We start from the raw sequence: 12,925 nt of genomic DNA, 5'->3' as shown, positions 1-12,925 counted from the left end.
AAAAAAAAAATCGCCATTGATATGAAAATTTCCCCCGAAAATAATGTCTGATTCGCTAGGATTTTACACAGTTGCCCGTGGGGGGGTTTCTTAAAGTTATCCCTACCGGAATTGCATCTTGTGATGAATACTAGAAGGCATGTTTTAAATTTCTAATTAAGTTTTGCTAAGGTTTTAGTACGATTTAAGGACCGGTGAGGAAATCATTAAACCGATAATGATTTTGGCTATGATGGTGATTGATGGTCAGTCTACTTAAAGGTAGTAACATGGCACAACCTGCGTGAATGATTTGAATTGTGTTTTTGGTGCATATGATGGAGGAATTTCTTGGAAATGTGCAAAGTGCTTAGTAGAGTGAGCTAAGGGTTTGACTTTGGTACAGATTGGATTTCCAGGATGAGTTACGATCAACCAACAATTGATATTGCATTATAATTTGATGTAATGATTTGTATATTGATATATTATGATCTATATTGTAATTCATGATGTAATTTAAGGTTTAGTGGCCGACCTAGTTGAGATGGCTATTTAGGTTGACATAGTTGATGTTCATTGTGTTGGTGGTCTTAGAGAATGTGTCAAGCCGTCCAAGTAAAGTGTAAGATCTTCATGAGAGTTGCAGAGCATTATGCATAACTGGATTTGATCAAGCAAGTAGAGAAATGCAAGTAAAAGACCATTTTCTTACTGTTGTTCCCTAATAGTTGCATCAATTTAAATCCCTTAACTAGGTAGGTCCTAACATGCCTAAAACATTTAAGTTCTCTAACAGAGCATATCTCAAAAAGAGTGTTAAAGCCTTTCATGAAGTTGATCCTAAAAGGTCATCAAGCTCCTAATTGGATTGCTAGGCAAATCCCTTAACCGGGTGACTCCTTATAGGGTCTTCTCCTAACTGGGAATATTGTAAGCTCCTAATAGGGCATACTTCAAAAGAGTACAAATTATTGTGGGTACCAACTCCCACCGTGGTTTTTCCCTATTTGGGTTTCCACGTCAAAATAATTATGGTGTTCATATGTGGAATGCTTTTCTTATGATGTTCATGTTTTATTTTTGATTACCGGTTAAGACAATTTATGTTTGTGTATCAAAGGTTACCGGTATTGTGAATAAATGGCTAGATAAAGTATTTGATCTAATTGACAAGGTTGATAATTTGGTATATGATCAAATTGATATGATTTCTTAAGTGGTGAAATTATTGATAGTTGTGATTAATGCATTAAGCAAATCTGATAAAGAGGTTGTTAGATCTGATTAAAGAAGTTGGGATATTTGTTAAATGGTTTCAGATCTGATATAAGTTTGATTTTGAGTTTAAAGTTTTAGTTGGTGTTAATACTAATTCACCCCCCCCCACCTCTCAATATTAATTGGATCCTCATAGGATTAACAGTGTAATACATCCGTGAATTTTCGTTTAGAGAAAGAATTATTTAGATGGAATATCTTTTGGATGAAAAATAGAGGAAGTTTTATGAATTAATATATTAAAATATCATTTTATAATATATATTTAGAACAAAGTAAAATTGATGCATTGCATGTATAGTATAGAAAAATTGGGAAATTATATCATTTTTTTCTCACTTGATTTGGAAGATAAAAGTCTTAGATATGTGAAGGAGTTGTGTGGTTTTAATGAAATGTACTATTTGATTGAATGGGTAAATTAAGAAAAGATGCTATCTCCTTACCATGTTCAAAATTTAGGGAAGTGCCTACTCAATGAAATCCAGTAGGATGGAATGATAATGAATTGTATGACATTGTAATATGTTCCTTAATGGCAATTTTCCTTAAATTACTCAAAATATTTCGTGTATGTATGATTGTATTTGAATTTATGTAAATTTAAATGTAAATGAAAACAAGTGGTTGCAAGTAAGGTTAAGATATTTAGTTTTATGCAATATAGATAAATGATCTAGTTAATAGTGTGACAAGGAAATGATCATAGGAGATAGGGTAGAAGTAATCAAGTTTGATATTAAATTTCATTTGGAGATTAGGTATGAGATCCATTTCTTATAAGTAAAAATTACTTGTGTGAACATATAATTGATTAAAATATTTAATGATATCATGTAGACTATCGTAATCATTTGTATGGTAATTGTTGTGCATTAAAGGAAATGGTGAATCTTGTAGTACATCATTGAGTGTTTGGTTGAGGTTTTGATATCTATTTCTATTATAACCTTGTATATGTGGTCATTTTTCCTTGAATATTAATCATGTCATTAGTATATTCCTTGTGCATATGAAACACTTTATTTCCACCTTGCATATGTCTTCCTTCATGAAGGATGCTTGTCTAGACTTTCGTAAAACATTAGATTGCATTGCATTAAAAATGATAAAAGAAATATAGATATATAAATATACTTATGGTTTTAAATGTCTGACGTGCAATCTCTTACACATTTAGGGTATTGTACCCTTGAGTGATGTGTACTGGTTATTCCCTTTGGTGTGACTGATAATGGTTACCTCGTGATGTAGATTTGGTTAAGCTGGCTATTTGCCTTGATTTATTTTGTGATTTGTGCTAGCATCGTTGGAGTTGATTTAATTTTGGACTCCTGTGATTTTTCTTTGAACATCTATTTTGAGCTACATGATGGCACTTGTCATGCTTTATTTCTTGATTGATTTCATTGGAAAAAAATTTGTGATTTAATGTTGGATTTGATGATCTTTTTTATTTTTGGACTTTCTCTTGTTTTTTTGTCATCTATAGTGGTATTTTCGTATATTGAGTGTTGTGGGCCCTCATTTTGTGAGAAGTAGTGTCTCTATCATGTACATGTCAAACCTCTGATAGTGTGTGCAAGGGAGGACACTGCAGAGAAGTGCACTAGACTTAATAAATTAGATAATGTTAGTATCTATTGAGTAGACGAAATATATTAATAGGATGAAATGTTAGATAGAAGTGGATTTGGAATTGAGAAGTTGTAATATATGAAATAGTTAAATGCAAAAGAACTATTGATTTCATACCTTCAATGAGTGCTTATGTATATATGTATCATGCATAATTAATGGATTAGAGTGCCTTGAATGATTTGATTGGATGAAAGATGCGTGAATGTTTGTATTAGAGTAGCATAGTAGAAGTGTGGTGGTTACTTAGTAGTTTGAATAGTGTAAATCTTGTTTTCATAAGATATAGATTTTTGGTAATTGTGAGATTCTTTTTTTGATCTTATTCAGTCTTGAAGGAAGTTTATACAAATTTTCCTCATATAGGTGTATGACATGTGACTTCTTAAATGATATATGGATGTGCCTATGTGTAAGTATTGAGTAAAATGTATATTTGTCTTGTTAAATTGCGTACAACTAGGAGTTAAAGGAGTATTGCCATAATTGAAATAGTGTGTCATTGTGATTTTTGCTCATAGATGTTGACTCGGTGATAGAAATTATAGTTTAAATCTTGCGAAATATGGTTAAACAAGGTTCTCTTGAAGATGTTTCAATAATTTAGCATGCTTATTGTAACTAGTAAGAGTTTTGTAACTTGTTTTATCTCTTATGTAATGTATTCACTTGAATAATTGAAGCTTAGTAAGGAAACTTTTGTTGTCATTATCCTACTTTGAACTAGGAAATGATTGAGTTAAGAAGTTTTGGATTAATGTGAACATGTTTTCAACTTAACCCTTGGCGACTTCTAGGAGTAAGTCAATCCCAAGGGGGGGAGGACGTAGTGTCCCTCCCTGATTCATCTCGTTTTCTATACATTGGAGGATTATATTGCTCTAGCTTATCCTACCTTATGATGACTTGATGACTTATATGCGTTCATGATGGATCATATTACTTGTAGGATTTTGATGACATTATGATTACTCTAACCCTACTCTATGATTGTGATGTCTGAATTGATGCTACAATGTTTGTGATTTTCTTCTACTATCTTTGTGATTAGAGATGATGTCATACCACTCATTGCAAGCACGATATGATGTTGTGATTCTCTATCACTTTCCTGATCATTTATGATGTATAAGTGTTGTATATATGTTGCATTGTGTGTAGTGGTGGATGCAGGATTGTAGGTACTAGACATTGACTCCACCTAATCTCATAGGTTTGAGCGTGTCTTATCCAAATGGCAAGTTATTGGAGATGGCATGTGTTTCCCTCGCACACTCTAGGCTTGGATGCTCACCTGGTCAGTCATGTTGTGGTGTAAGTTATGGTTAGAGTCTTGTGTCAATGTTGACCCTTTTTGTCAAGTTGCTTGAGGTGATGTGAGTTTGTATCTATTATTTAATTAATAATTGATCAATGTGATTTATTAATGTTTATATTAATTTATTACATATTATGAGTATTTAATTATTTGGATTATTTATTGAGGCTTGATTAATGTTATTGAGTTTGATTTATTTAATTTATTAATTTATTATTGAGGTTTGTATTTTTTTAATTAAGATTAATTTTATTAATATATTTAATCTATTTGATTTATTTATTAATGATTTATTTATTATTTTGATTTATTTGGTAATTAACTTTATTGTTGAGATTAATTTATTTGATTGACATTAATTGAGCTCTATTAATCATTTATTGTTTTATTATTGAGTTATTATTATTTAAATTGTTCATTTAATTATTTATTATTATTTTATAATCTATTTTGCTACATTAATATTATTTGTATGAATAGATATAATATAAAGTTTACCTAGGTCCTTGTATTCTATAGGCTATTTTCAAATTGGTAAGTAAATAATAAGATTCAATAATATTTACCTCGAAATCATGCATGGTAGGTATAATATAATGTTTTCCCAGATTTCTTGATTGGTTGGAATTTCTCTATAGTTGGAGTTTAATTTTTATTTATTGAGCATTATGCGAATGTTATCGGGTTACCATCCAGAAGATTTCGATTTGCATTTTGGTTCTTGAATTCAATTGGGAGATTGGATTGAAGATTGACTTGCTTGAACTGTTGGATTTTCTCTTCTTCGAATCTAAATTTGGTTGGATTACGATTTCTAGGTTGGAGCTTTTGTTCCCTCTACAAATTTCATTTTGAAAAGCTTGTATGCTTTGTGCCTGATTAAAATATTGATTCGGGAATTAGGAATGGAGTTTAGAGAATTCAATTTGTGTTGAGGAAATGATTTGGGAAGGTTGGGAATCTTATTCTATTATTTGATTTCAAATTCTGAAAATGTGTTATCTGAGAGTGTTTTCTTGTGTCTCTTCTCTATGAATTTCATGCTTCTATTTTTCCTATTATTATGTTGGGTGAGTAGCATTAGAATAGAATTAAATTTCCCTTTTCATTATTCTTTATGCATTCCCTTTTATCAGAGTTTTGAAATGGTGAGTTGTGGGCTTCCTGTAGCTTGTTGGGAGTTATTTTGCTTTCTCTAAGACTTGCAATTTTTGGGCGAAGACCATTTGGAAGGTCTGGGAGTGTGTATGGGCTTTGGATAGCCTTAGTGATACCTCCTTGTAGCTTTTGTAGCGTTATTTAGTCTCCTCATGTTGTTGTGCAAACAGGGTGCCAAACTAAGCACTATGGGAGAGTGACATTGATGACATTTTCATTCTACAAGTATGTAATTCCTTAACATTATGTTTCCTTTATGATTTTTCTAGTTCTTGAACCTTCTGGGGTGTATTTTTGTGTCATCTTGAGCTCCTATGCAAACTTGGGTAAGTGCTCTTGCCTCATTTATAAGTTTTACTTAATTTTTTGCACTTTTACCAAAAATGTTGCCAAAAAACCCAAAATGCTGACCAATTGAAGCAGTCACCGGTAAGGAGGGACCTCAAAGAGATCAATCCGGACTGGTAAACAAGAGTAAACACAATGAAAAACACTTAGATATGATGAAGGCAATGCAGAACATGTTATATTATTGTATGAAGTTTGATTACATCCAACTAGTAACAACCGGGTTACAACATACTGACACACAGGCCTGGTAGAATAGGTCTCACTGAGACCTTGAATCAAAAGATCTATCTTCTTTGTATAGTCTAGCTGTCTGATTCTCTTCTTCATTACATTCTAAAGCATAATTATAAATATATATATATGTATATATATATATATATATATATATATATGTATATATATATATATGTGTATATATATATATATATATATATATATATATTGATCCAAAGAAAAAAGTCAGACCAAAAGAGATCAAAATCTGAAGAACAAGACCTAACGTGCAAATAAACAAGGCTGGCCTCCACGAAGAGATTCCTCTAGAAAATACAAAGGATGAAACGTAGATCATGGGAAAATATTGGCCACACACCAAGGAACATCAAAATCAACACCCAAGGCTCCACAAGCTTTAGAATGGGTTCCAGTAGATCACTAGAATAGGTCTCAAGAAATCGGTAACAAAGGAACAACTTGTAACAAGAAATTTTCATAGAAACTAGTAGCGATATCTTGTCTCCATCTAAGTACATTATGCAACAAATTTTAAAATTCACCAAGTAGGTAAAACATCCCACCTTTTATGGGAATTAGGAGTTAATACACCTCTTTGATGTTGATTACTTTATTTTTCTATGTACACAATACTCTCCTCTCACTTTCACAAGTTTACTGATAGGTCAATGAGAGTATCGATAGTATTATGGAATTTATCTTAATTTTTCTCTATTTTCTTTCTCTTCAAATTATATCTCCACCATACTATTTTGATCTCCAATCATCTATTGATTGGAGTTGTATGTGATCTAGGACTGAAATCAAATATCAGCTCATTCTTGCTTCTCACAAAATCAGAACTATTTTAACTATCAATTTTATATTTATTTTATATTTGAATGAAAAATATACAACACTAAAATCTATTTGAATATATTTTTATATAGTTTTAATTGTCACTTTATCCAATATGTTATGTATTTTTCATTTTTGTCAAGATAGATCATTGAATATTGATTCAATTACAAAAAAAGCATTTAAGCTTAAGTATCATTTTATCAATTTACCCTAGAATGTATGTTAGACTGTATTCCACCTCCTTATTATTCATGGGAATAGTGATATATGATGATTCCATTTGATGATCCCTCCTAAGGTGGCTAAAAAATTTTGAGACAAAAGCATCCCCAACCCTTGGGACGATCAACTATTGTGATGTCCATGATATACATTCTATTAAGGTATGTTTCGTACAAGTTTGAATTTAACCTCATTAATGATTCCAATTATGGGTTTTTTCTTGAAATACATGGTAAAGCATCTTCCATAAGCTCTAGGAATCCTCAATCCTATATCTGGGGTTGAAACTACTAGATATAATGGTAATGGTATTTCTTTTCTTGATTCATTTCTATTTTCTACATAGGTATTATTGATTTTTCCTTGTTTTTCCTAGGTTATCTTCTCAAGTTGTTGATTTTGACTTGAGATCTAACAGCTATATAGCTACATAGAAAAGAGATTACAATGAAGGCACTACTCCAATAGACAAAATAACAATCATGGATCAAATTAACTTAGCAAGGAATATCTTAACCTTGATGCCACAGGGATCATTTTATTCTTCAAAAACCACTCCAACTAGATTTTAATTTATTGAATTTGGAGATCGAACTTTAAATTCTTCATCCTGTCCTCTTGAAGATGAGAAAATAGATAAGCCAAATAATAGAAAACATCAGATTAAAGCCTTAAAAATACAGCTTCTTAGTGATCATTGTAAATGTTAAAGATTTATTTATATCTATTTCTCTATAAATGCAACAAGATAACATGTGTAATGTACCATCAAAAATGACATTAGTATGTAATCCAACCCCAAGTAAGGCCTCTTTCCAACCTGACTTGTTTTCAAAAATTGTATGCAAATCAGTGAAAATGGGATTCCACTTCTTTCTTACAATTGGACATCCCCAAAAGGCATGTCTCATGTTTTAAAATCTATGACAGAATGGACAACTATTAGGTTGAATCATAATACATTTCAACTTGATGTTAATTGGCAGTTTGCAATGTAATATCTTCTAGGAAAGTAACTGAGCGTATGAATTGACTTTTGTTCTCCAAATTTGGGTAGATAATTTAGACTAGAACTTTTCACTGAACCTGCACTTCCATTTGATATTGAGACAATTCTTTAAAGGCAAACAAGAAGAAACAATGTGTATATTTTCGTTAATGGAAAAAATAAAAGGGAACAAGATGAATACCATAACCAATCTTTATAGAAATTACAATGGATAGGACTACATAGTTTAATAGACAATTCAAATGGCACCAAGGATTAAACAAAAAGAAGAAATGATTTATACTTGTTCCTCAAATTAAATTGAACTTTTATAGAATGTCATGGTAACCAACTCAAAGTAGAGAAATCCGAAAGATCTCCCACATTGTAAATTCCCCTCTTGAATAAGAAATATCAGAATTTTAGAAATATTAAAGCAAGGGTTTGCTCATGATACAAAATATGTTTATTACACCAAATGGACGAAGTAGAGAAGCTTAAACCGTTTGGAAGATAACCTTCTCTCCATTTCAAGAAATGACATATAAACTGCCAGGCTTTCCAAATAGATTAAAGAGGAAATGATGCTTTGATCGAGAAAAAGGATGCATGAAGAATTTTGTCTAACCATCCCACGACCTATCATTTGCCTTTGATAGAGGCAAGGTTAATTCTATTTTTTATGAGTATCTTCCATGGCTTCTCACCTTTAACAACTCTAATAAGCCATTTAGCAACTAAACAAATTCCTTGTGGTCTTGGATCAATTAACCCCAAGCCACCTTTATGTTAAGGCTAAATGCAATGAGGCCATGGGGTAAAGATATATCCCATATTGTCATTCCATTTGGCCCAAAGGAACTAACGAGTAAGTTTAGTTAATTCATCATAACCTTTTTTAGAAGACAACAAACATGATGAATAATAAACCCATGTTGTAAGGAATATTTTATTCGCAACTTGAATTTTACTAACCAAGGAAATAAATTTATTTCCCCAACTAAGAAGTTTATTTTTAAGTCTATTAAGGTACCACTACCATATATCAAAAAGAGACTTCAATACCAAAGGGAATCCCAAGATATCTCATAATTTCCCCATGTTTGATTTGTTTCTATTCATGTGGAATCCATCGAGGAGTAGGTCCTACTTGAATAATTAAAAACTTAATTTTGTCATGAGCAAGTTTTGAACCTGAAACATCATAATACAATTCTAAAATGTCCATTGTATTGGAGAGTTTCTTCTCAGAATTTTGTAAAAATAACAAGTTGTCCTCAACATAGTGAGAGTTAATTACAACAATATTTTCTGCAATAGATATTCCAAAATAATTTTTAAATTATTGGCACTTTGAAGAAGATATCGTAAAGTGTCAGCCATAAGAGCATAAAGATGAGGAGGGGCTAAGGGGAAATCATGTCGAATGGATCTTTGCAAAGGGAATGAATTTGTCAATGTATTATTGATGATAATCCTAGCAGTTGCATTCTGAAATAAAATTTGAATATGGGCCCAAAGTGTAGGACCAAATCCTAGCCACTACAACATCTTGAGAATAAAACTCCAGCGGATTCTATCATATGCTTTATCAAAATCTAATTTGATCAAAATAGCATCTTGTCCAATTTGTTGAGCTCATTCACAAGTTTCCCATGGTAGAATAAGATTGTCAAGAATAAACCTTCCAACAATAAAACTAGTTTTCTCAATTCTAACAATATCTTGCAAAACAGGCTTAATCTGTATGGCCAAAGCCTTAGCAATGATTTAATAAGAAGTGTTAAGAAGAGTAATAGGCCACCAACCAGAAATAGTATCCTCTCTTTTTCCTTTGGGGAGAAGCTTTATTATGCCACCATTAATAATAGATCCTTTCTTGAAGGCTTCTAAGTATAAGCAATAAAAATCATCCTTAATGTGCTACCACATAGCCTGGTAGAATTCCATAGGAAGCCTGTCACTACTTGGACTTTTTCCAGGGGACACAAAGAAGAGATTATTTTCTAGCTCCTCCAAAGATAAAATTCTATCTAGATAATGGTTGTATTCAGGATCTATCTTGTTAGGAATATAATCCTTAACCATGCCCTCAAGGTTTTGTTGAATGTCTTGCCATTGATCATCCTTGAAAAAATTTTCATAAAAGCATTTGAAAAGCTGACAAATATTTGAAGGATCATGGTGAAGAAAATCAAACTCATCTCTAATAGCACCAATCTTTTCCTTCTTGTGTTTGTAATTCAAATAATTAAAAAAAAATTGGTCCCTCTATTTCCTTATTTTATCCAATGTAGCCTAGACCTAACTTTAGCCCCTTGTCCTCTATAATAATTAATTTTATGCAGTTGAGCTTCAATAGCTGCAATGGAGGTTTGAATTGTGATATTATTAGGATCTTCATTGAGAAGTTTCCTGTCATAGACAAGTTTACCCTGGAGAGATCTTTTCCTTCCGTTTACATTGTCGAGTCATTTGTTTACCAAATGAGCCTAAGAAGGAGTTGCATTGAGAAAATGCAGCACATCACCAATTAATCCATGGACCTTCTTCATGTGGCTTACGTAGAGAATTTCAAATCACCTCAAGGCCAGCTAAACAAACAAGGTTTTTTAAGTGGGAAACATTAAGCTTGAAAGGGAGAGAATTTTCAATATTAAGATTTTGTGACAAGTTGATGTTGCAAACAATAGGGTAATGATCAGAGAGGGTAGTAGAACATTAACACACAAACCCAATTGATCATAAACTAATGGAAAAAGAGGAGAGAGATAAAATTTGTCCAATCTACTCAATTTTCTATCACCTCCCATTCTACAATTATACTAGGTAAACCAATTATTGGAATGGCTAGAGAGTTTATCATGAATAGGATCGATTACTCCCAATGAATTTCAGCAAAACAACCAACCATTAAATTCATCCTTGCTAAGATTTTAATTTTTTGACCAATTGAGGTTTTGAGAATGCTCAACCATGTTGAAGTCACCCCAAGAACCCAATCAGCAATTGGTAGATTAGTGGACATACAATTCCAAAGTTTAGTTCGATCTTTAGCACAATTAGGGGCATAAATAGAACATTTTTCTTCATCATTCATGAATATTTATTGATGAGGATTGCACATAATTTACCTTGTCTAATTGTTGTGTGAACCATTTTTCATCAAATGAGTAATATCAATTGCTTTTATTAATTTTAAAACCTAATAATTTTTACTCCATAAATTATTTCAATTATTATATAAATATATGTTTTGAACTGTAAAATTAAACTTTTAATTTAAAATTGATGATATTTTCCAAAAAAATTTAAAAAATTACATATAATAAATAATTCTCAAAATAAAAATAAAAATTGATAAATTTATATACTAAACGAAATAATTCTAGAATAAAATTAAATAAAATGGGTTTTAAAATGAAAAATAATTTTTTTAAAGAAATATCTTACTAATTATTTATGGCAAATGTTAGCCTATAAGTTACACCTCTTAATATAATTAAATTATAATTATATCACTATAAAATAAATTTTAAAACTTTAATTAAAAATTATTTAAATTTTGTTAATTGCAAAACAACTATAATTAGAAATGCATGGTATTATTATTAGGGCATAAGAAATCTCGCCGTTTACATCTTAACCCTAACCTATTCTACCGTATCTTCTTTCAATTTCTGCCTCAATATTTATTCACCTCTCTTGCACTGTACGTTGTATCCAAGAGAAAAGTAATGGAGCACTGTAATGCCCACGCTTACGGATCTGGGAAAGATATTTTTTCTGAGGGAGCATCGTTTCAGCTGGGAGCTCAATGGAGAGACTGTTGGGCTCTACAGAGAATCGAACGCTTGGCCTCCGAGAGCGCAGTGGCAATGTTCAGCATAAGCTCGTGCTATATGTGCCATGTTGCGAAGAGGCTACTGTTGGAGCTGGGTGTGAGTCCTACTGTTTACGAGCTGGACCACCAAAATGGAGGCGAGGAGATGTATAAGGCTCTGCTCAGACTGATGGGTACTGCCCAATCTGTTCCTGCTGTCTTCATAGAGGGAAAGCTTGTGGGGGGCTTAGAACAGCTAATAACTTGTCACATTAGCGGCTCTCTTGTGCCTCTCTTGAAAGAAGTCGGCGCATTATGGCTATGAAAAGCTGTATAGGTTTTGTAATAAACTCAAACGCATTAGAATCCCCCCTACGCATGGAATTCTTACTTTGGTAATACATTTTGGATTACCCAAATACCCACTTGCCATGAAATCCCTAGATTTTTCCTTTTTCTTTTTAATATATAGATGAACAACAGGTTATGATCTTCAATACCTTTAGGCTTTGTAACTTTCAGGCCTTTCCAAGCATTACATGCTCATAAGATTTACATATAATCTGTAAGAAACAATATAAGGAATTGGTAAACAATCTTCATGACAGATGACACAATTGATAGATGTAAAAGAAGGGTATAGAATGCTCTTTTCCTGCATATTGTTTAATAACCCCCAAAAACCCTAGCTGCATATATCATGTGACATTGTCATATCATGGGTATAAGAATATAACAATCTTTATAACGGCAACTGCAAATGGGATTCAGACGAAAATTCTATTCCGTCGCAATAAAGAGCCACCCAAGAAAATTTCTTCACAACTGTGAAAATAATGCTTAGCGATGAGGCTAGAATTATGAATGTCCATGCAGGAAATAGGAAACGGTCTCGCTACTTGAAGAACTTAGGTTACCTCCTAATTGTGTATGGTAGTTATGCAGTCGTATCAAACATGTTTCACGAGGGAAAAAACAAAACAACACAGCACAAAAATTTAAACTACCGTTGCGCTCTTCTCTTCGACGCATTTGGGTTCTCAGGAATATTATAGTTGCTACTAATGCCATGAAAAGAATCTGCAGATAAAAT

At 32.1% G+C, this 12,925-nt stretch overlaps 1 protein-coding gene across 1 annotated transcript; it reads left to right on the top strand.

Moving 5' to 3' along the window:
• The first annotated feature begins 11,746 nt into the window (after nt 1-11,746).
• Nucleotides 11,747-12,165, top strand: LOC131043898 (glutaredoxin-C1-like). Its single transcript, XM_057977133.2, has one exon. It carries the CDS (start codon nt 11,747-11,749, stop codon nt 12,155-12,157), a length of 411 nt encoding a protein of 136 aa, XP_057833116.2. The 3' UTR covers nt 12,158-12,165.
• The last annotated feature ends 760 nt before the right edge of the window (nt 12,166-12,925 follow it).

Source organism: Cryptomeria japonica, chromosome 3 (assembly GCF_030272615.1).
Source record: "Cryptomeria japonica chromosome 3, Sugi_1.0, whole genome shotgun sequence".
Taxonomy (NCBI): Eukaryota; Viridiplantae; Streptophyta; class Pinopsida; order Cupressales; family Cupressaceae; genus Cryptomeria; species Cryptomeria japonica.
This window is presented reverse-complemented; position numbering and strand designations above follow the sequence as displayed.

Coding starts and splice junctions, on each gene's coding strand:
- LOC131043898 (XM_057977133.2), top strand. CDS start 11,747: ATGGAGCACTGTAATGCCCACGCTTACGGATCTGGGAAAGATATTTTT.